Source organism: Brassica oleracea, chromosome C9 (genome assembly GCF_000695525.1).
Source record: "Brassica oleracea var. oleracea cultivar TO1000 chromosome C9, BOL, whole genome shotgun sequence".
NCBI classification, from domain to species: domain Eukaryota; kingdom Viridiplantae; phylum Streptophyta; class Magnoliopsida; order Brassicales; family Brassicaceae; genus Brassica; species Brassica oleracea.
In genome coordinates this window covers 53,259,004-53,279,720 of record NC_027756.1, presented here as the reverse complement: position 1 = coordinate 53,279,720, position 20,717 = coordinate 53,259,004, and the positions used below count along the sequence as shown (strand labels likewise).

General features: G+C 36.1%; 4 protein-coding genes across 4 annotated transcripts in view; 3 read left to right on the top strand and 1 right to left on the bottom strand.

The window, feature by feature from the left end:
* The window catches only part of LOC106318767, a 3,101-nt gene extending 341 nt beyond the window's left edge, over positions 1-2,760 (top strand). Inside the window, exon 2 of the mRNA XM_013756893.1 lies at positions 595-2,760. Within this exon, the coding sequence (XP_013612347.1) occupies positions 606-2,378 (1,773 nt within the window). The 5' untranslated portion in view covers positions 595-605 and the 3' untranslated portion in view covers positions 2,379-2,760. The remainder of the gene's footprint in view (positions 1-594) is intronic.
* Positions 2,761-3,439: 679 nt separating this feature from the next.
* Positions 3,440-8,996, top strand: LOC106319129 (phosphatidylinositol-3-phosphatase myotubularin-2). Its single transcript, XM_013757368.1, has 19 exons — positions 3,440-3,693; positions 3,838-3,906; positions 4,075-4,149; positions 4,243-4,314; positions 4,420-4,489; positions 4,622-4,671; positions 4,763-5,052; positions 5,234-5,307; positions 5,396-5,459; positions 5,578-5,643; positions 6,000-6,099; positions 6,183-6,296; positions 6,503-6,672; positions 6,857-6,941; positions 7,136-7,354; positions 7,458-7,517; positions 7,607-7,671; positions 7,791-8,070; positions 8,197-8,996. The coding sequence occupies exons 1-19, from the start codon at positions 3,586-3,588 to the stop codon at positions 8,668-8,670; spliced, it is 2,505 nt and encodes an 834-aa protein (XP_013612822.1). The 5' UTR covers positions 3,440-3,585; the 3' UTR covers positions 8,671-8,996.
* A 3,183-nt stretch (positions 8,997-12,179) lies between these two features.
* LOC106316651 (3-ketoacyl-CoA synthase 21) lies at positions 12,180-13,702 on the top strand. The gene has a single exon (XM_013754529.1). The coding sequence runs from the start codon at positions 12,201-12,203 to the stop codon at positions 13,590-13,592; it is 1,392 nt and encodes a 463-aa protein (XP_013609983.1). The 5' UTR covers positions 12,180-12,200; the 3' UTR covers positions 13,593-13,702.
* A 3,433-nt stretch (positions 13,703-17,135) lies between these two features.
* On the bottom strand, positions 17,136-20,119 carry LOC106313159 (3-phosphoinositide-dependent protein kinase 1). The gene is made up of 11 exons (XM_013750901.1): positions 19,675-20,119; positions 19,317-19,497; positions 19,176-19,228; positions 18,839-18,940; positions 18,654-18,762; positions 18,475-18,553; positions 18,232-18,397; positions 18,013-18,147; positions 17,760-17,938; positions 17,454-17,676; positions 17,136-17,357 (listed from the first exon to the last, which is right to left on the bottom strand). The coding sequence occupies exons 1-11, from the start codon at positions 19,831-19,833 to the stop codon at positions 17,274-17,276; spliced, it is 1,470 nt and encodes a 489-aa protein (XP_013606355.1). The 5' UTR covers positions 19,834-20,119; the 3' UTR covers positions 17,136-17,273.
* Between the last annotated feature and the right edge of the window lie 598 nt (positions 20,120-20,717).

Genomic DNA, 20,717 nt, shown 5'->3' with positions numbered 1-20,717 from the left:
GAGCTTCCTCTGTGTGGATCTTACTGTTCCCTACCGACAATTCCTATTCGAATCACGCGTCTTCAGTGATTGTCGTCTTCTTCCTTTTCTAGGTTTTTTTGTTGTTGCTAATTTGATGCTGAAATGGCTTAAGTTGCGAGACCTTGAGCTAGAGATTTTATGTAAAAAGAGTTATGTAGCTAGATTTCCCCAAATTTTCAAGCCAAATTCGATTACATAAGAGCTGTTTCTTGATAGTAACGCCTCGACCGCTCACAGCTAATATGGCCGCTTGCCCGCTCACTCGGCAATCCTATCCAGTGGTGCATCGAGCCGTGCCTTAATTTAATTTTCCGAAGGCTTGAAAGACATGTTTAAATCAACACATGACTTTTGAGCCTTCGGAAAATTTACGCACCGCCCGTTGCACAGAATGGAACTTAGGGGCCGCGCCGAGTGAGCGGACGTGGGAGGCCCAGTTAAGCATTACAGTTTCTATCTCCTATTTGTCATGTGTTTGATTGATTCTGCACTTCCTCGCATGTGTTGGTTAGTAGATTACTCCTTAAATGTTTGTTAATTTGTATTGGTTTTGGTCTATTGGCAACGCACCAGGTTGAGAGAAGATGGTTTCAGAGACTTGGTTTCGCAATCTATGGAAATTCCCAAAGAAACAGCACGAAGGCCATAAAGAGAAGGAGGTGCTCGGAGTATTAGCCTTCGAGGTCGCGAGCTTACTCTCCAAACTCGTTCATCTATGGCAGTCTCTGAGCGACAAGAACGTCGCTAGGCTTAGGGACGAGATAACACGCTCCACGGGTATCAAGAAGCTAGTTTCGGAAGACGATGACTTCGTCGTGAGGCTAATACGCGAAGAGATGATGGAGAGCGTCGAGAATGTAGCGAAAGCTGTTGCTAGGCTCTCTAGCAAATGCAGTGATCCCAAGCTGAAGAGCTTTGAGAGTTGTTTCGGTGAGATGATGGTGACTGGTGCTGACCCGTACGGGTGGCAGTTTGGGTGGAAGAAGATGGATAGGAAAGTGAAGAGGATGGAGCGTTTTATTTCGTCGAACGCGAGTCTTTACCAAGAGACTGAGATTTTGGCGGATCTTGAACAGAGTTTCAGGAGAATGCTGACTAGCGAATCAGCAACGGACAATCTATTGGAGTGGCAGAGAAAAGTCGCGTGGAAAAGACACGAAGTGAAGACTCTGCAGGATGCGTCTCTTTGGAACCGTACTTATGACTATACGGTTCTTCTCCTGGTTAGATCGATTTTCACGATCTTGACTAGGACTAAACATGTTTTTGGGATTAGTTACAGAGTAGAGGCTAGCGATGTTAGCTCTGCGGATTCTGATTTCATCGGTCGTAGCCAATCGGTTTCTACTATTTTGACTCATCAATCTGAGAGTACTGGTCCTCCTAGATTTGCTTCTGGTCCTCTTGGGATATTCACCGGTCCAGCGTCAGGCTCAGCTGCTACAAGGTCAACGAAGATGGGCGATTTCCTTTCTCTCAGCACTGAGTCCCCTAAGTCTGGTCCTCTTGTTGCAGAGAAGAACAAACGTTTCAATTTTTACTCGGGTCAGCTCGGGAAGATCACCTCCAAGTCAGGACCGCTTCTCGGAATGGGCAAACATAACAAGAAGATGGGGCAGACTCAGACTCCTGAAAGGCCTTCAGTCTCCTCAGCGAAAAAGCAAACCAAACCCAACCGGTTAACACAGGTTGGTCCGTTTAAAGGCTGCATGGTGTCTCACGACGGTGTTAATCCTCACAGCACTAGGACACAGAACGGAGCTAGGAGTAGTAGTGGTGAGCATCATCATCATGAAAACTTGACGTTTCCTTCTCGGCCCAAGCTGTCAGACGCTGCTCCCAACACCCTCGGTGCCGCTTGCTTAGCGCTACACTACGCTAACGTCATCATCGTGATAGAGAGATTCGTTGCGTCTCCTCACTTGATAGGTGACGATGCGAGAGACGACCTTTACAACATGTTACCGGCGAGCGTGAGAACATCTCTGAGAGAGAGGCTAAAGCCCTACTCGAAAAACTTGAGTTCTTCCACGGTTTATGATCCAGGACTAGCGAAAGACTGGACAGACGCGATGGCGGGGATCCTGGAATGGCTTGGTCCGTTGGCTCACAACATGATTAAATGGCAGTCGGAGAGGAGTTACGAGCACCAGAGCTTGGTTTCGAGGACGCACATAGTTCTCGCGCAAACCCTTTTCTTTGCGAACCAGCAGAAGACGGAAACCATCATTACTGAGCTTCTCGTTGGGCTGAACTACGTTTGGAGATTTGGGAGAGAGCTTAACGCTAAAGCTCTTCAAGAGTGTACCACTAGTAGTAAAACCCTTGAGAAATGTTTGGACACAGACAAGAAGTGAATCTCTCCAAGACTACATTATTAGACCTAAGCTGGCACTGGAACACTCAAACCCCCGGGAAGACCAAACCGTGGGGACGCAGCTTGGACCCAAACCCAAAAATCGAAAAGCTGTGACATTGGTCGATTACCACGAGAGGTCTTTCCTTTTCTATTCTGCTTGGTGGATTTGAAATTCTTGACTTGTAGTAGGTAAGGTTGTATATTGTTTCTACGATTTTATTGTGGTTGAGATGCATACTACTACTGCATATACGTATGTGCAAAGGTTGTTTTTTGATTTTATGTAAAATCCGATACAGAAGAATCCTTAAACTTCGGATTTTCAAGTTCTGATTTGTTCAAGTTGTCTGTATTATATCATCAGTCGTGCTTGGTGTTTTCTTCTTCGGTCACAGTTTATTCGTATGTGATTGTGGGTTTGTGGAAATAGCACTTGCATAGTTGCGCAACTTGAGATGTCCAAATCTCGAAATTCAGCAAGCTTATTCCATTTAAATATACTTTATTGGAGTATATCTTATTAGCATATAACACAATTTCATTTGACTTTATATCATAAATTTATAAGTGTAAATTCATTTTGGAATATTATAATGATAGATTTGAAAGATTAATCTAGTTAGATTTGTATAGTTTTATATTAATTTGGTAATAGAGTTTATAAAACCCAATTAAGATGAATGATAATCTTAGTGTTTAAAAAAAAAAGCCAATTAAGATTAAATATATTTTCTTAAATACCCAAAATTACACACTAATGGACTTTATCAGCAAGCTGTATGTATGTTCTTTAAAAAAGATGATGTTTTAATATTATAAAAACTGTATAAACGATTAGATTTTACAGTCATTTCTATAATTAGCTGAATGATTTTTTAAATTATATTTCTAAAATTATTATTTTTTAAATAATTTCTTTTAATATTTGTGCGTCAAAGCAAAACATAAAAAAAATTGTGAAATAGGGAGAGTATCTAAGATAAATAAAAATCAATAGATAAACTAACAAAAATCATAAATAGGTAAGAAAGATAATTAAACAACTAAAAAAAAAGTAAGAAAAAACGCAAGCGTTTTCCTGTAACTACGTCGTATCTGGGAAAGTCGTGGCGAAAAGGCAGCGTGAAGAATCCCATTGTTTTGTCACCGTTGAGCGGCAGGTGAAAGGAAGCCTCAAGCCTCATCACCGTCTCCGTTTCATTCCGATGACGGCGCCGTTAAATTCCCCTAGGCGATTACGATCGCTGCGATATTCCTCGGAGAAGATGGAAGGTACCGGGAGCTGGGACGTGATTGAATGGAGTAAACTCGATGTAATGCCCTCTCTCTCTCTCTCTCTATCTTGTGACAATTCTTAGCTTCTCTCTCGCGAGAACATCGTTATTGTTAGGGTTAATCGATTGAAGCCTAATGAATTTACATTTACTATTATTCTCTGGTTTTGTTTGGAGGATCAGCCAGCTTCTTGGTCAAGCTCTTTTTCAAACTTGGATTGCTTGCTGGAATCCGAGAGGATCACCTTCGAGGTATGTCCTTAGGGTTTAATCAAAATTGGATTCATTTGAATTGGGAATTTTATATTCCTGTATAATGATAAAGAATGCTTTCAGTCAGGTTCTTGAAAATTAGCATCGTAGATAAGCTTTTATATTTGCCTCTTTATTGAAGTTCTTTAATGGCTGCTTTGATCTCAGTGTTGTGGAGTTATCCTTGTTAACACCCACGAGGCGGGGACTCTCTTGCTGACTAACTTCCGTATTCTGTTTCTGGTATGACTTGTCTTTCTTCTTTGTGTTGACCCCTTGTAATGTTATTGCCGTTATGAAGTTGAAGGATCTATCCCTTGTTTTTTCTTTGTGAAGACTGAAGGAACTAGAAAGCTTGTTCCGCTTGGTACAATTCCACTGGTGGCTATCGAGAAGTTTAGCAAAATGGTATGTTTTGTTATCTTATCTTTGGAGGAAGACAGCATTGTTTAATTGATTTTTGTGAAGTTAGGCTCTGGATTTTAATTTGTATGTCATCGGTGTTGTATTTAGGTGCTGAAAGGTCAATCAAACAGACATCACTCCGACAAGAATCCACCAAAACGTCTTTTACAGGTCACTGGTACGTTTCCGTGCTGCCATTTGTTTCTTACATGACAGTAATTTTGGTTGAAGGGATTCTGTTACCGTTTTATCTATTACCTGCAGTCTGTTACTTTGAGTTTAATTATTGTGAATGATGTGCATTTTGCAGGCAAAGACATGAGGATAATTGTCTATGGTTTTCGACCTGGAACCAAGCAGGTGAAAACTTGTGACTTTTTTTCTTTCATATTATACTGCCTTCTCCATTGCTCCTTGAAGCTTATATGATCCTATGGGCATACTTCTGCAGAGACGTGCTGTGGTTGATGCAATATTGAAGTGTAGCAACCCAGAGAGAGTGTGGGATCTCTATGCTTTTTCGTGTGGGCCTTCCAAATTCGGTAACAAAAACCCAAAGGAAAGATTGCTTAATGAATATTTTCGGCTTCTCGGGAAAAGTTCACTAAAAGCGTCAAAGAATATGATTGAAGATGGTTCATTCACACTGTCCAATGACTATTGGCGGATAACTAACTTGAACTCGAATTATGACTTGTGTCAGACCTATCCGTTTGCTTTGATGGTTCCAAAATCAATTAGGTAGGACATGAAAAAAAAATTAATTTGGTCTCTGCCAGACTTTGAGAACTTCTGTGTTCGTGTTTGAGACCGGCACAGAAATTTTCTCCTCAGTAACTTGGCATACCGCTCTTTCTTTCTTTTTCTTTTTGGGTTAAACTGTAGTATAGACATGAATAAATTATTGCATGTTTTATGTCAGTGATGAAGAGCTAATCCAGGCGTCTACTTTCCGGGCAAAATGTCGCTTGCCCGTGATCTCGTGGTGTCATCCGGGTAGAAATGCAGCGGTTTTGGTGCTTCCATTTGAATTTCGTTGGCATAGCTTCCTTATTTACATGTTACTTTTTGATATTTATTGCAGGAAGTGGAGCTGTGATTGCTCGCTCATCACAACCTTTAGTTGGTCTGATGATGAACATGAGGAGGTATATAGAAGCTTCAATTTCATCACCAGAATTGTGCACGATATTTCTTATTTGGAATATCAAAGTGCTTAAAGTGGTGCATTCTGAAGTTTTGATATATTTTGCCCATTTTCAACAGTAACTTTGATGAGAAACTTGTTGCTTCATTTTGCACTCAGTTAGCTGGTCACGAGGGAGCACAACGGTGAGCTTCCTATGTTTTTTTTCTCATTTAGTTAAAGTTAACATTTGGAATTACTGATCCCTTTTTATCATCTTTATTAGCATGACACTTCCATGTGCTTGCATTTCTTGCATGTTTTTTTGTTAACTGAAAAAGAGTGCTAGTAAAAATAGAAATCGCATGTGCAAATAACCTGAAGATAACCACTCATTGTTGGCCCCATATTAAACGTGTCATTATTTTCTAAAATATTTAGAAAGGTCTATCTGGGTAGAACAAATTTATATTCTGTTGGTTCATTTTCTTCAGTATGGATGAACGCTGATACTTTGTTATAATAAACATGCACCAACGCTTGTTTTGTTTTTATGTCATAGGAAGCTTTATATCGCAGATGCAAGACCTAGGAAAAATGCATTAGCAAATGGGGCAATGGGAGGAGGCTCAGAATCATCTTCAAATTATTTGCAATCCGAAGTTTGTACATGACCTAACTAGTTTGAAGCCCAATATTTTGTCTTCTGAAACTGCTTGTTTTAACTGACATTGTTTCTCTTCAGATTGTGTTCTTTGGGATTGACAACATACATGCAATGAGAGAGAGCTTTTCCCGCCTTAGGGATTATTTAGATATGCACGGTACAACATCATCCGATGGGACGTCGTCATTTTTAGTAAGTTCTGAATTCCAGGGAACTCTGTATCAACGACACTTCCGCAGTTGTCTAGCACTCGAACATTTAGGTGGTTTAACTAAGTAGGATATGCTTATATTGCATTAATCTCATAGCATGTGGACATGATCCTACATTAATTTTCGAGTGAACGTTTCCTATTCCGTTGCTAAAGGTGGAGATATCTATTTGTGTGAAATCTATAGAGACATGGTGGCTGGACTTGGAGTGGAGGTAATCTCAGTAGTATGTCTGCGTCAGTATCATTACTTGGAGAAAGTGGTTGGTTGAGCCACATCCAGAGCATCTTAGCTGGTGTGGCATGGATTGCTGCACGTGTTGCGATGGAGTCGGCATCAGTTCTTGTGCACTGCAGGTTAGCTATCTCAAGGCCACGTCACCGCCGAACTGTTTTGTTTAACGGTACCAATGTTTAAGTATTACGACAGAACAACTCAGCTGGTTTAAGAAAACAAATCAATTATCATCTGTGAAATCATGCAGTTTACTTTTCTCAGTAAAATTGTTCTTATATCTTGACTTGTGATGCCATTGTACAGTGATGGATGGGACAGAACAACTCAGCTGGTTTCTCTTGCATGCTTATTGCTTGATCCATACTACAGAACATTTGCTGGGTTTCAGGTATTCATCATGATATAGTTTTGAATTTTGTGTTAATGTTCTCGCTGTGACTGAATTTACGTAAATTCTTATGGATTTCAAGTTTAGGATGCTACATTTCAGATGTTTTTACCAGCTAATTCACCTACATAAACTGCATTTATTAGATTTTGTTTGCTAACTAAGTATTTTCTACTGTTTTGAATTGACATCAGGCTCTTGTCGAAAAGGATTGGTTAGCATTCGGTCACCCGTTGTCAGATCGTATAGGAATGACTAACGTTTGTGGATCTGGTAATTTTGAATCACCAATTCAGACTTCTTCTGCCAGAAGTTACCCTTCATCTCCAGTGCCGCAAACTTCAGGATCAGCAGCTGCTCAACCTTCTAGCTCTTCACATGGGCTGAACAACTATTCTCCTATATTTTTGCAGGTAAGCAGCTCTTACGTGCAAGTTAACTATTCTTTTTTTTTTGGTGTGGCAGATCTAATAACAATACTTGAGTATGCTCACGTTTATATTGGTATGTATGCAGTGGGTTGATTGCGTTTCGCAGCTAATGCGGATGTATCCTTGTGCTTTCGAGTTTTCACCGGTATGTATATACTCTGCAGATGTCTGAAAGTTTCATGGTGAGATTTTATACTAAAGCTATTCTCTACCCTTCAATATTTTTTGTTTCAGACTTTCCTGGTAGATTTCATGGACTGCTTGCTTTCATGTCGTTTTGGGAACTTTTTGTGCAATAGGTAACCCTCTGGTTTGAAACTTTCTTCGGTAGTTTAGTTGTAAAGTTAGAAGTTGTATTACATCAGTTGAAAGTTATGTGGTTGAACAGGAAGTGATCGTGCTTTCTTGATGATTGCAGTGAAAAGGAGAGGGAAGAGTGGGGGATTTCTGAAGCATGTGGATGCATGTGGTCTTACTTGACCGATCTGCGTTCCTGCGGTGGAACTTCTCATGCCCATTGTAATCCAATTTATGATCCTTCGAGATATGATGGCCCGTTATTACCTCCTGCAGCTGCTCTAGCACCGACTCTCTGGCCCCAGTTCCATCTTCGGTGGGCTTGCCCAGTGGAACCGATCGCTGCAGAAACCGAGGTCCAATGTAGAGCCATGACCGTTAAGTATTCAGAAATGAAGAAGGTAAACACATCCTTCTTAATCTGTTCAAGACAAGGGAGGGAATTTTCTTGCTTGTAACAAGGTTTAGATCCAAACTGTACATGCTATTAAACTTGTTTGGGTTTGGATAAAACAAAACTGGAACAGGAGAAAGAAGAAGCAGAGAGGAAGGTAGATGCATTGTCGTCTACAGTAGAGTCACTGAGAGAAGAGCTGCTGAACGAAAGAAATATAAGTCTTGCAGCTAGGGAATCAGCAAAGAGAGCTATCGAAGAGCGTGCAGTCATATCACGGGTCGTGCAGTCACTCGGCTGCAAGGTTAATGTCGCAAAGAACGGAGAATGCACAGTTGAAGTAGGAGACGGGCCACAGAAATGTTCTCACTCAATTCCCACAAAACAATCCGAGGACAGTAAAACAGATGTCTCAGAATCTCTCTCATCAGTGAGTGAACAAACAGTTTGTGAAGCATTGTGTCCGTTGCTTACAAGAGGAGAAGGAACTTGTCGCTGGCCTGACGCGGGTTGTGCTCAGATCGGGAGCCAGTTAGTTGGGCTAAAAGCAAACTTTGAAGCATTTGACAAACTCTCCATATACGACAGCTATTTCACAGCTGAATGAGAGAGTCTCCTAAGTCTCGACCCTTACATCAAGGACCTTGTGTGTATGTTTTTTTGACAGAGTAAAAGCATAGCAACAGCAAAGAGGATCATAACCATCAATAAAACCCGAGAGCATTTTGGAGTGTGGAGGAGCATCTCGGGAACTAACTTCGTGTATAGCAAATGCGATCATTGTGAAAGTTAGATTATCTGATTGTTGTTTTGTTTGGTTGATAGTGACTTTTGAGGATTGAAATTAAAAGTACAGTTTCTTACTGAGGATGATAGGGTTGATTATATGGTTTGGTTCATGAACTTTTGAAAAACTTGGGACTTATTTTTCCAGTTGATTTTTCGTCGTTTCTATCTGACAGTGTAGGGGTGGACAAATGAATATCTTCCAATGTGTGAGCCTGTGGCTGTGGATAACGACAAGGCCATGCGTCAAATGATCGCAGTTTCGTCTACAACTTAAATTTGCCAACACAAAAACAATCGTTCTCTACATAAGCAAACAAATATTTTATTGTACTTTAAAGAATCAAGTATTAAATTCGTCACAGATGGGAGTTGAAGACTACTCTCTGAAAAGGGTAACTAGTGAGAAATTTTTCTCGTTAGTTAGTAGTATATATCATATCATAAGTCATAACTAATCGAAATAAATCGGTGGATAAACCTAATTTTGATTAATGGATAGGAGTAAGGACTTAGGTAGGGTGTTATTGTATCTTATAGTGTCAACTTAACTACATTTAATAAAATATACTACTAAACTGACCCAAAATAAGATAAGGTTAGTAAATCAAAGCATGAAACTGATCATGGTCCATAAATGTCGCATGAGACTGATCACTGATAGATGACTGCTTTCTACTACCTACTTGCTTTTTATCTCAAAAACTGGAAAAATTATTTTATTGTGTCCCCAAATTCAAACTCGAACCAACGTATAACATAGGTAAGCTTTAATCTTAGTCACCAAACGTAGTTAAAGTTTTAATCTTAGTCACCAAACGTAGTTATTACGTTGGTTGGGTCGGTGTCTGCAGGATTATGAGAGTTTTTGTATCATTTAATTTTGGGTTTACAAAGATGATCAGTCGATAAATTAATTTATTGTAGTGGTTAACTAAAAGACGACGCAACACCACATCCCATGTATATTAACTAAATATTTTTTAAAAAATTAGAACCTTAATTTTGTATTAATTAAAAAAACTTCATCCTATGTGGCACTTCTAAATGTCTTCTAAATCTTATTTCTAAGATGCTAGAGTACTTAGTATAAACAATAGTTTAATATAACGTTGTCACATATTTCCATAATATAATGTTATATATTCTTTCTTTAAATGAAACCTACTGAATTACCTAATGTGATTAAAATATATATGACAATTAATGATTTTAAATAATAAAGATTTGATAACAATATGTATACTTTTTATCATTTTTGTTTATTTATTTATTATTAAAATAAATAACACAATTACATTAATCAAATAAAAAAATCTAGATATTTTTTTATATGTTGTATTTTAAATTTTTTTTTTACTAAAACTGTTAAAAGTCTCATATAAACTTTTGTGATCAAGGTTTAAATTTATTTTCTATATTAAGATATAATTATTATAAGACCATATGAATAAATAATTTTATTTTAATAGGTTTTTAGGTTAATATATTATATATATATATATATTTCATATCATTTAAATTAAAATATACATCATATGAAAATAGATACTTATATTTTGATATTTGCATTAAACATATATTGAAAAGTTAATATTTTAATTTTGAAATCTTCATTGTTTTTTTAAATGATTATAAATTATTGAAAATACTAAACATCCCACATTAAAAAAAATCATTGGTGTGAAATTTTGTTACACAAATATGCAAATAATCATAAAATCATATAAGTAGAAACCTCATTTAATAAATATACATATTAAAAGTATACTATATATCTGTATTAATATCATTTAAATTTAGTTATATATCATATACGATAGATAAGATTGATTGTTTTGATTTATTTACCCTAAAATAATTGCGAATAAACAAAAATGATCATTTGATTTATATGCACACACTAATTTATTACATAATAGTAACTGATTTCTTAGTTATTTAGTATATATACTTATTATTTTATTATTTCATAATATGCAGAAAACATAAAATAAGTAATAAATATCAAATATTTATTTTGCAAAAAGTGCAGATCTTAACCTAAATCTGTATCTCTTTAAAAATTTTAAATCTTAAAAAATTTCTAAATCTCAGACCAAAACAAACAAACGAAATGAGAATAAACTCCAAAATCAATATTTATATCGAGCAATAACCAAAATGAAAAAGAAACACAAAAAAAAAATTGAAGATACATAGGATTGACACATGAACGTAAACTTTTCACGACCATAATTAACTTTTAAATTTCTAAATCATGATATAAAACTGAGCTAATATAGTTTCATTGTAACCAAATAGGAGATCTGAAATTCTTCTGCCTAAACGTTAAGAACGTTCTTATGCGATAAATGATGTTTTGACCTAAAACATTTTTTAAAAAATGGGATCAGCTCATCTGTATATAAATTATTTAATTAACAAAAAGTAAAAAAAAAATTAAAGGCCAAAATATTAATTCGATCAAGAATATAAATTTATTTTTCCATACAATATTTTTTAAATAATTTTCATATAAATTTTCCTCTTGTGCAGATCTTATCCTAGTTCGAATTTATTTGATGATACACGTGTGTTACCATTAACACATAACATCAACCAACAAATGAGATAGAGAGACCATGGTACGAATTCTTTGCTTGTGGTTTCATTTATCAACAGGGCCGGCCCTAGACCATGCTAGGTGAAACATTTGCAATAGATTCTCAAAGTTTTTGAAAAAAATACATATAAATAGGGCTGCAAAAAAAATTTTAGGTCCCCAAATTTGTAAAAAATTAAAATTTTACATAGACACAAGACAGCACATGCCCCCGAAATCTCAGGACCATGCCATGTTTATCAATATTGGTTTTGTTTATGCCTTTGTGAATATTCCAAGTTCCATACTTCTAATTAAAATAAACATTAAACAACATATGTGAAAGATGCCTTGAACCATTGCATACAAAAAGGATAAATGAAAAACTATATGATATATATGGAGGGTACGTCGATAGGTGATACTTCTTACATAAATGGAAACTATTTTCAAAACGTAAAACAAATCAATTCTATGAAACAATCAAACTATTTAGCAAATCTCTCGTTTTGTTTACACCAAAAAAAAAATCTCTCGTTTTATAATTAATTTAAAATATGCTCAAACTTTTTTGGTGGAAACAACTTAAAATTTTATTGTAACTATCTTTAAACAGTAAAGTAGTTGGTACAGGAGTTATAGTTCCACAAAATTAATTTTAAACAAGAGCTCCCCATATCACTCTCTCTATAAAAAGCCGTACATGTCCTACAACTTTGATACAACTTAAAGAAACAAACAAAAAAGAAAACACAAATACACTTTCTATGGAGCTCTTTTCACTCCCTTCTCTGTTCCTTGTCTCAACTCTATTCATATTCTACATCTCCAAGTACGTTCTCAACAAAAGAAACCAAAGAAACTGTTTCATGCTTCACTACGAGTGCTACAAGGGCCAAGACGAGAGAAAACTCGACACCGAGACTTGTGCCAAGATCGTCCAACGCAACGAGAACTTGGGTCTCGAAGAGTACAGGTTTCTTCTCCGCACAATGGTTAGTTCCGGTATAGGAGAAGAAACGTACGGCCCAAGAAACGTCCTCGAAGGTAGAGAAGCCTCTCCTACACTCCTCGATGCTCACTCCGAGATGGACGAGATCATGTTCGACACCCTCGACAAGCTTTTCCACAAGACAAAGGGTTTAGTCTCTCCTTCAGACATAGACATTCTCGTCGTCAACGTCTCTCTCTTCGCTCCATCTCCTTCTCTAACCTCGAGAGTCATCAATAGATACAAGCTGCGTGAAGACATCAAATCCTTCAACCTCTCGGGTCTAGGGTGTAGCGCGAGCGTTATATCGATAGATATAGTGCAACGTATCTTCGAGACTCGAGAGAACTCGTTTGCACTCGTTGTTAGCACCGAGACAATGGGTCCTCATTGGTATTGCGGTAAAGATAGGTCGATGATGCTATCAAACTGTCTCTTCCGTGCTGGAGGAAGCTCTGTTCTGTTAACCAACGCACCACGGTTCAAGAACCGGGCCTTGATGAAGCTTGTGACTGCCGTCCGAGCCCACGTGGGGTCGGAAGACGAGGCCTACTCGTGCTGCATACAAATGGAAGACAAAGATGGTCACCCAGGGTTTCTCTTAACCAAGTACCTTCAAAAAGCAGCTGCTCGAGCCCTAACCCTAAACCTAAAAGTCCTCCTCCCTAGAGTCTTGCCACTCAAGGAACTCATCCGGTACGCGATAGTCCGCGCTTTTAAAGGAATAACCACCACAAAAGGAGAGTCCAGAAGCTCGGGAATAGGTCTAGACCTGTTTTCAGGTCTAGACCATTTTTGTATTCACCCCGGAGGAAGAGCGATTATAGAAGGTGTCGGGAAAAGCTTGGGGCTCACGGAATTCGATATCGAGCCAGCCAGAATGGCGCTTCATAGGTTTGGGAATACATCTTCTGGTGGTTTATGGTACGTTCTTGGTTACATGGAAGCTAAGAAGAGGTTGAAGAAAGGTGACAAGATATTAATGATGAGTATGGGAGCTGGATTTGAGTCTAATAACTGTGTTTGGAAGGTTCTTAAGAATCTTGATGATAAGAATGTTTGGGAAGATTCTATCGATCGATATCCTGAAACTTCGAAGATTCCTAATCCGTTCTTGGAGAAGTATGATTGGATCAATGATGATACCATGAGCTTTGTTCGTGTTTGAGTCATCCCGAGTAAAAAAAGAAGAAGAAAATAAACGTTTTTCAATATATAATTATCAATTAGTTATAAGAAATGTTTCTCTTATTAGGCGTTATTTCGACCTTGGAATGTTTAGACAGACAAGTTACTATATAGTCAATGAGTGATAATTTTCCTTTTTATAAATTTGAATTTAATATAAAAGTAAGAATTATTATTTCTTTGGAATTTTCTGTTTATAAATTAGTTGAAGATTTGACTAGCGACTAGTTGGTGTACTAGAAGTAGATATTTATTACAAGAGTGTGTTCTAATTTTTAAGCTGTTTGCATTTACTTTTTTTTGACAGAACTGAAGTATTGTGGTTAACCCATTTACGAGCTAAGAGTAAGCAATAAATTTCATGTGTGTTCATCACTATCATTGAAAGACATGTCTTCTATGTTATTTACACATATATGGATTGATGTGTCAATCTTCTCTCTCTATCATTTTCTTTGAATGCATTCAGTTTTGTTGCTAGCTTGTGCATGGAATGTGGAGCCTTACATAAAAATAGAAACTTGTGGTGGTCCTATGATTTTGCAAGATTAAGGGGAAGTGGGAAACAATTGTATAGTTACTGTTATACTAGAACATGAAGAAAATGTTCCAACTTCCAAGATTCTACCAAAATAAATATATGTTGTTACATTACTTATATATCTTATTTTATAATATCTAAAAAATAATTTAATTTACAAGTGATAAGTTCGTTGATTACAAAAATTTACTACCTAATGTGAATAAAGTTTTGATTTTATAGTGCTGTAAAGTTATGGATCTATCTGTTAGAAAAGATGTGTCACTACTAGCTTAAATTTTTACTTTTAAATTAAAAAATTAATTTTATAGAGACGTAAAATTATGAATCTATTTGTAAGAAAAATTATTCACCAGGGAGTTAACAAAAATCCCAATCAAGAGCATCTACAGAGTTAACTCTGATGCTAACGGCTTTTCCATAATTAGTAGATACCGATATGCATAAAATACAAATGAAGATCTGTCACACCTTACTAGGGAGTCTAGGTGCGACTTACAAAACTAAAAAATTTCAAGCATTTGGTCTCTGTCTCAACGGAGTTTTAAAATCTCTTATTTAAATTAAAAAAAATTAATTTTAGAGAGTTGTAAAGTTATGAATCTATTTGTAAGAAAAAATGTTAATTACTACTAATTAAAATTTTGTATAAATGATGTCTTTAACTACTGACCAAATTATATTACAATTGAAATTTTAAAAATTGTTATTTCTTTTTTGTTTTGAAATGTTCCCTGATTTAACCAAATTATATTACAATTGAACCCCAAAATAATAAGTATGGCTCCATAATAAGTATTATATATAAATACTACTACATTGTCCAATGAATAACTCCTTAAGCCCCTTTAAAAAAAAAACTTAAAGCTACATATGATTGTCTCAGTTAGTCACACTTTGTACAAATTTTGAAAGACTCCAAATTGGCTTCCTTGAACTCATAAATCAATCTACATTGATCCATACCATATAAGATTTTGGATACACTAGTAACTTAAATTTTGAACATCATTTGGAAATAGAAAAAAAAAAACTATAGAGATTAAAAGTTATGGGTCCATATAAGAGTTTACTAATTAAAAAAAAATTTATAAAGCTATTCTTGATTCAATCATTAAGTAATGATATAATTTTTGTACTATTATATGTATTTATTTACTTATCTGATCATTAATTTTTTTTAGAAATTTAGAAGAGTACTAATTATATAAAACAGATTTGTTTTGTCACTAATTCATGTTTAGTAGATGAATAAATTAACTGATGATAACAATGAGGTAATAAACATTAGTCAGAGTACATTTTAGAAGATTGTCGAAACCATTTTCTATAGTTTTTTTTCCCTGTTATCTCTCAGAAAATTATGGTTTTGGTCCTCAATGGTATGAAACCTTTATTAAAAACAATCAATTTTGTCTTTCACATTCTTAGTTTGTTCGTAATATGCAAGTTTCTAACACTGGACAATGTTTTGATTTACAACATTGTAACCATGGTTTTGACAAAATAGTTATACTTGAAATAAATACTTTCTTGTAATTTTAATTTTGAAATACAGCTGTTTGATTTTTTGAATAAACAAAAGAATCAAAAAACTGTTTTTCAACATAATTTTTTTGTGTTCAATTGTTAGGTCAGAGTTAATTTATGTATGAAATCAGACTAGTAATATTAAGAATTCAAAATTTAACTTATTTTTTTTGATTTTTTTTAAAATAAAAACTAACACTAACAAACAAAATAATTTGATATTGATATCTTCTTATTTATATTCGGTTGTATATATATTCAATATTAAATTTATTAAAAAAAATCTTACTAATATTTTGTAAAAGTATTATTAAAAACTAGTATTATCCCCGTGCTAACGCACGGGTTACTTTCATTATTTTTCAAATTATCTGATCATAAGTTATAATGATTCAAAGCATAAAAATAAAATTTTATTTTAGTCATATTTTCTAAACCTAGATAACACATGTAAAACTTGATTAAATATCTTCGCTGAATATTTACTTGCACCCATTTTCATATTAAAATATGTTTCTCGTAGAAATTTCTTTGATAGATTAGTAAAATTAGTGATGTTAAAAAGATAGTAAAATCAACAAACTATAAATAAGATATACATATGTTTCCCATACAGCTTCTCCGTTTATTTTAGTCATATTTTCTAAACCTAGATAACACATGTTTAACCGCACTCTGTTTTTCTAGTTTTCTTCTAACTTTGTTTTAAAATGTCTACAAAGCTTCATCTATCTAAACATATTTTAGATAATTACAATTTTAAATGTAATCAGTTTACCTCTTTCACAGGAATAACCAGGCTGAGAATCAAATAACTTCATGCTTCTAATAGTAATATCTTTTGAAACAAATCTCTGGTTTTCACTCTTTTTAAGAAAATAGAATACAAAATAGAAGTAAACTATGATAACAACTTGAATCATGTAGAAAGAATCATAAAAAACTGTTTTTAAATGATCGATTTGAATAAAGATATCTGCTGCACTCAAAACCTACATAAAAAGACAAAGAAAGTGAAACTGTTGAGAAGAATCAAAAAATAAAAATCGAAAAATAAAAATAGTTAACTGAACTCTATATATGAGATTATGAGATGGGCAGTTGGTATCAGGAGTTACTGAATTCATGGAACATGTGATGATATCAGTTCGAGGAAAAATAGTGATTTAATAATTTTGCAATTACATAAATATTTGAAATTCTTGATTTAATAATTTTGCAATTACATAAATATTTGAAATCAAAAAATTTGGCCTAATTTTTTTTGTAAAAACAATTACACATGTCAAAATCTTATTGCTTGAATGACTTGTTCTTTAGTATATAAGAGATGTATTTAAAAAAAAAAAATTGCTAGAAGATCCTAAAGAAAATTTGGCTCAAGAACCCCGAATTTTTTTAACTAGCCCTGTGTCAAGTTGTGGGAATATGGAAATGGTATTTTCAAAGGTGGGTATGGTAAACATTTCTTTTGTCGGCTATGGTAAAACATCTGATGAATTGAGTTTGTTCAGTTCATATCTTTAAAAGGAAAGAAAACACAGAGAAATGTAGAAACAACAGAACCATTCTTCTTCCCAGGAGCTTCTCTCAGCGATTCTGAAGAGTCTCGATTGCTTTTTTCCACACCAAAGCTCTCTGTTTCACGTCTTCAAATGACAAAACCTTCTTTGGCTGCAGATTTCAAGAAGATTCGCAGTTTAAGTTTCAGACATCTTGTTGGTAGAGAGACTAGAGAAGACAAAAAGCCCAAGGAAATGATGCCCCTACCGTGCAAATCTTGAAATGAGAAGGGCTAGTGACTACAACGTTGAGGTCATTCGAGTTATCAGACCAGATGATGTTCCCTTTCACAACTAGCTTCGACGGGTCGACATAGATTAGCTTGGGTTTGTTGGTTAGTATTAGCTGCACCTTCTTGCTCGTTATTTTCTGAAGCTTCTTCACTGCTGATATCATCAGGACCGATTCTCCCGGCTCCAGAAACTGTTGCCTGTTATAACAAAACGTTCACACAAATAAAAACTTATCAGGTTTTAAGAAAACAGTGGGATAAGAAATCCTGAATGTTCCCACCATCTCGAATCAAAAGAGTCTATTGACGCAAGCCGTGTTATGGAACCCGATGATGATTCAGAAGGTGTAGAAGGAGCACTGTGCCCATCGTTATGTGCAGCTGAAGAATCTCCAATATGAGTCGGGTTCCATGGAGAAGAACCATGAGCGTCTTCCCTCTCCGGAGATGCTGTCTGAGACTGCACGCCAGGTAAAAAATAACCAAATCAACAAACAAACAAAACGATAATAGTAACGAGCATCAGAAGCCTACCGCAGGATCTGGGGCTAGTTTTGGAGGAGTCTGAGACCTTAGATTCTTCCAGTCCACTCCCATAAAGAAAGGATGTCTCTTAAGAGCAGCATAACCTTCTGACCCAGCACCTGGTCTTCTGCTTGGATCAGTATCCTGAGAGAGAGAACACAACAGTATAAAAGAGTTGCTGCCTTATCATTTGACTGGTGATGACAGCGGCTTTTGATAGTATCTTACCAGTAACCGGTCAATGAGGTCTCTTGCTGCATCTGAGAAATGACTTGGGAACTTTATATCTCTGGCTATAATTCTTTGGAAAATCAGCCATTCACTAGCGTCTTTGAATGGAGAAGTCCCTGAAAGCATTTGGTAGATAGTGCAGCCCAGAGCCCAGAGATCATTTCTGTTTGAATAATGTTCCACAGAGTAAGGGATATTGTAATCCACAAAAAAAAAGAAAAAAGGCAAATTAACTCTTACCCAAAAGTTGCTGGAGATGAGTTGAGAACCTCCGGAGGAACATAAGCAGCAGTTCCGACAAAAGTGCACGCCTTATCGTCTGTATACGTCACCAGTTAAACCAGAATCTGACAATAACTGTCTGATAAGACCTTAAAGCCCATAAATATTAGAAAGGTTAATGGACAGGGTCATATTACCAGAAGCAGCATTAGGAAGCACAGTGATCCTGCTATCTTGCATCGGCTTCACACTTCCAAAATCCGCAATCTTGATGTGCCCATCTGAAGTCAGCAACAGATTCTCCGGCTACCATTTGAATTAAAAAAAAAAAAAAACACTTAGGCATTGTAGAGGCCATAAAAGAGAAGATAGTGGAGTTTACCTTGATATCACGATGTATGAGTCCCATACTATGTATATACTCAAGAGCATCCACAACTTGTGCACTGTAGAACCGAGCTTCTTCCTCAGATAGCCTACCTTTCTGCACACAAACACAGAAAATAACCATCATGGTATGTCTAAACCCAATAATATTTTTTTTGAATACTAGGAGGTTTGGCCGAAGCCGTAATCCCCCCCAGCCAGTTCGTCCCAGCGGTCACTCGAACTGGGGACCTCTGACCCAACAGCCAGAGTACTTTCCAGTTGAGCTAATGGCCTCTGGTTAAGCCCAATAAATATGAAATAACCGCGAAGGTTCAGAGGATTATTCGTACTCTAGTAATTTGGTCGAAAAGCTCGCCACCCTCGCAAGATTCAAGTGCCATATCTAACCAAAAAAAGCATATGGAGAAAATCAATTTGTGTATAGCAAGCCACACAAGTACATTGATTTTTGAAGTAGAAGAGATACGTACAAAGTGAGAAGGAGTCTTGAAAAGTGAAGAAGAGTTTGATGATCCCAGGATGATCAAGCTGATCAAGAACAATCCTCTCGAGTTTCACATAAGCTGTTTTGTTCTCCTTGGTGATGAATTTTTTGTCCATAATCTTTAACGCATACACAGTTCCACTTTCCTTCTTCTTTGCCCTAACAACCTGATTTTTTTTTTTTTTTTTAATTATCCATAAGGCACTCAAAAACTGGCAAAAGAGATCAAATTTAAATAAAATTTTGCATAATCAATTTCAATAGGTTTTCAATGAATAAAAAAGCCCAACATTGGTGAGAGAAGATGGAAAGCATTTTGAATTGAATTGAATTGAATAATAAACCTTAGAGTAAGAGCCAACGCCGTAGATCTTGCCGAGCTGGAAGTCCTGGATGGTGAAACTCTCTTGGGGAGCTTTGAAGGAGAAGCTCTTGCTTCTGGAGACACTTCCGCCATTGCCATTGCCTTGAAGGACAAGCTTTGAATCGAATTCCTTCTCCATTCCTCTCTTCTACGTCTCGATACGACCCATGGTAGAATCAAGTTAGAGGAATAATCGGTTTCACAATCAAACAGAAACAAAATCAGAGAACCGTTGGATCTGTTGTACAGTGAATAGGGGGTGGTGGTGGGGGGTTCCGATTTCGAAAATTTGGTATCGAATAAAAGCGAACAACTCTCGATTGAAGGAAAAAAAAAAGGTAAGAGAGAGAGAAAGAGAGTGTTGGGAAGAGCAGAGAGAGAAATGAGGGGAAAACTGATGGAGGAGAGAGAAATGTTGTGTGCCACACTTCCTTTTCCTTCAACTTCTTCTTTTAAACTTCTTCTCTGCCCTTTTTCCGATTAAAATAGTATTATTTGCAGTAATTTACTGCTCTCACTCATTACCAGTCTATGTTTCATTTCTGAATGTTTTGTAAGCCCTGACATCATCTCCATTTTCTTGCATCATTTATCAATTCTTTTTTTAAGTAAAATGTGAGAAAGTTAATATCCTCTCCTATGTTGGGCTTAAAAATGATTCGGCCCACTACAAGTAGAATCCGTCCTTTATCTAAAACTGGCCCAACTTTGAGACTATGGTCAAAGGTTCTTCAGTAACACTATGATTAACCAGGGTTCAAGGTTTTTTTTTTTTTTTTGTCTGGTTAATTATGCTATTACAAATTATGAGAAACATTACATAGACGATATTATAGCCGACAATTCTACCTGTCTTTTGAGGATTCACGCCAGACTGCATCACTCTGAGTAGCCTTATGAGATCCATTCCTGACGGTACGAGAAACATTACATAGACTTTAAGAACCCGGGTTCAAGGTTCTTAAAGTGGGAACCGTTTGTTAGTTTTTAATTAAAAAAAATTAAGAATCGTCTCTTAAATAA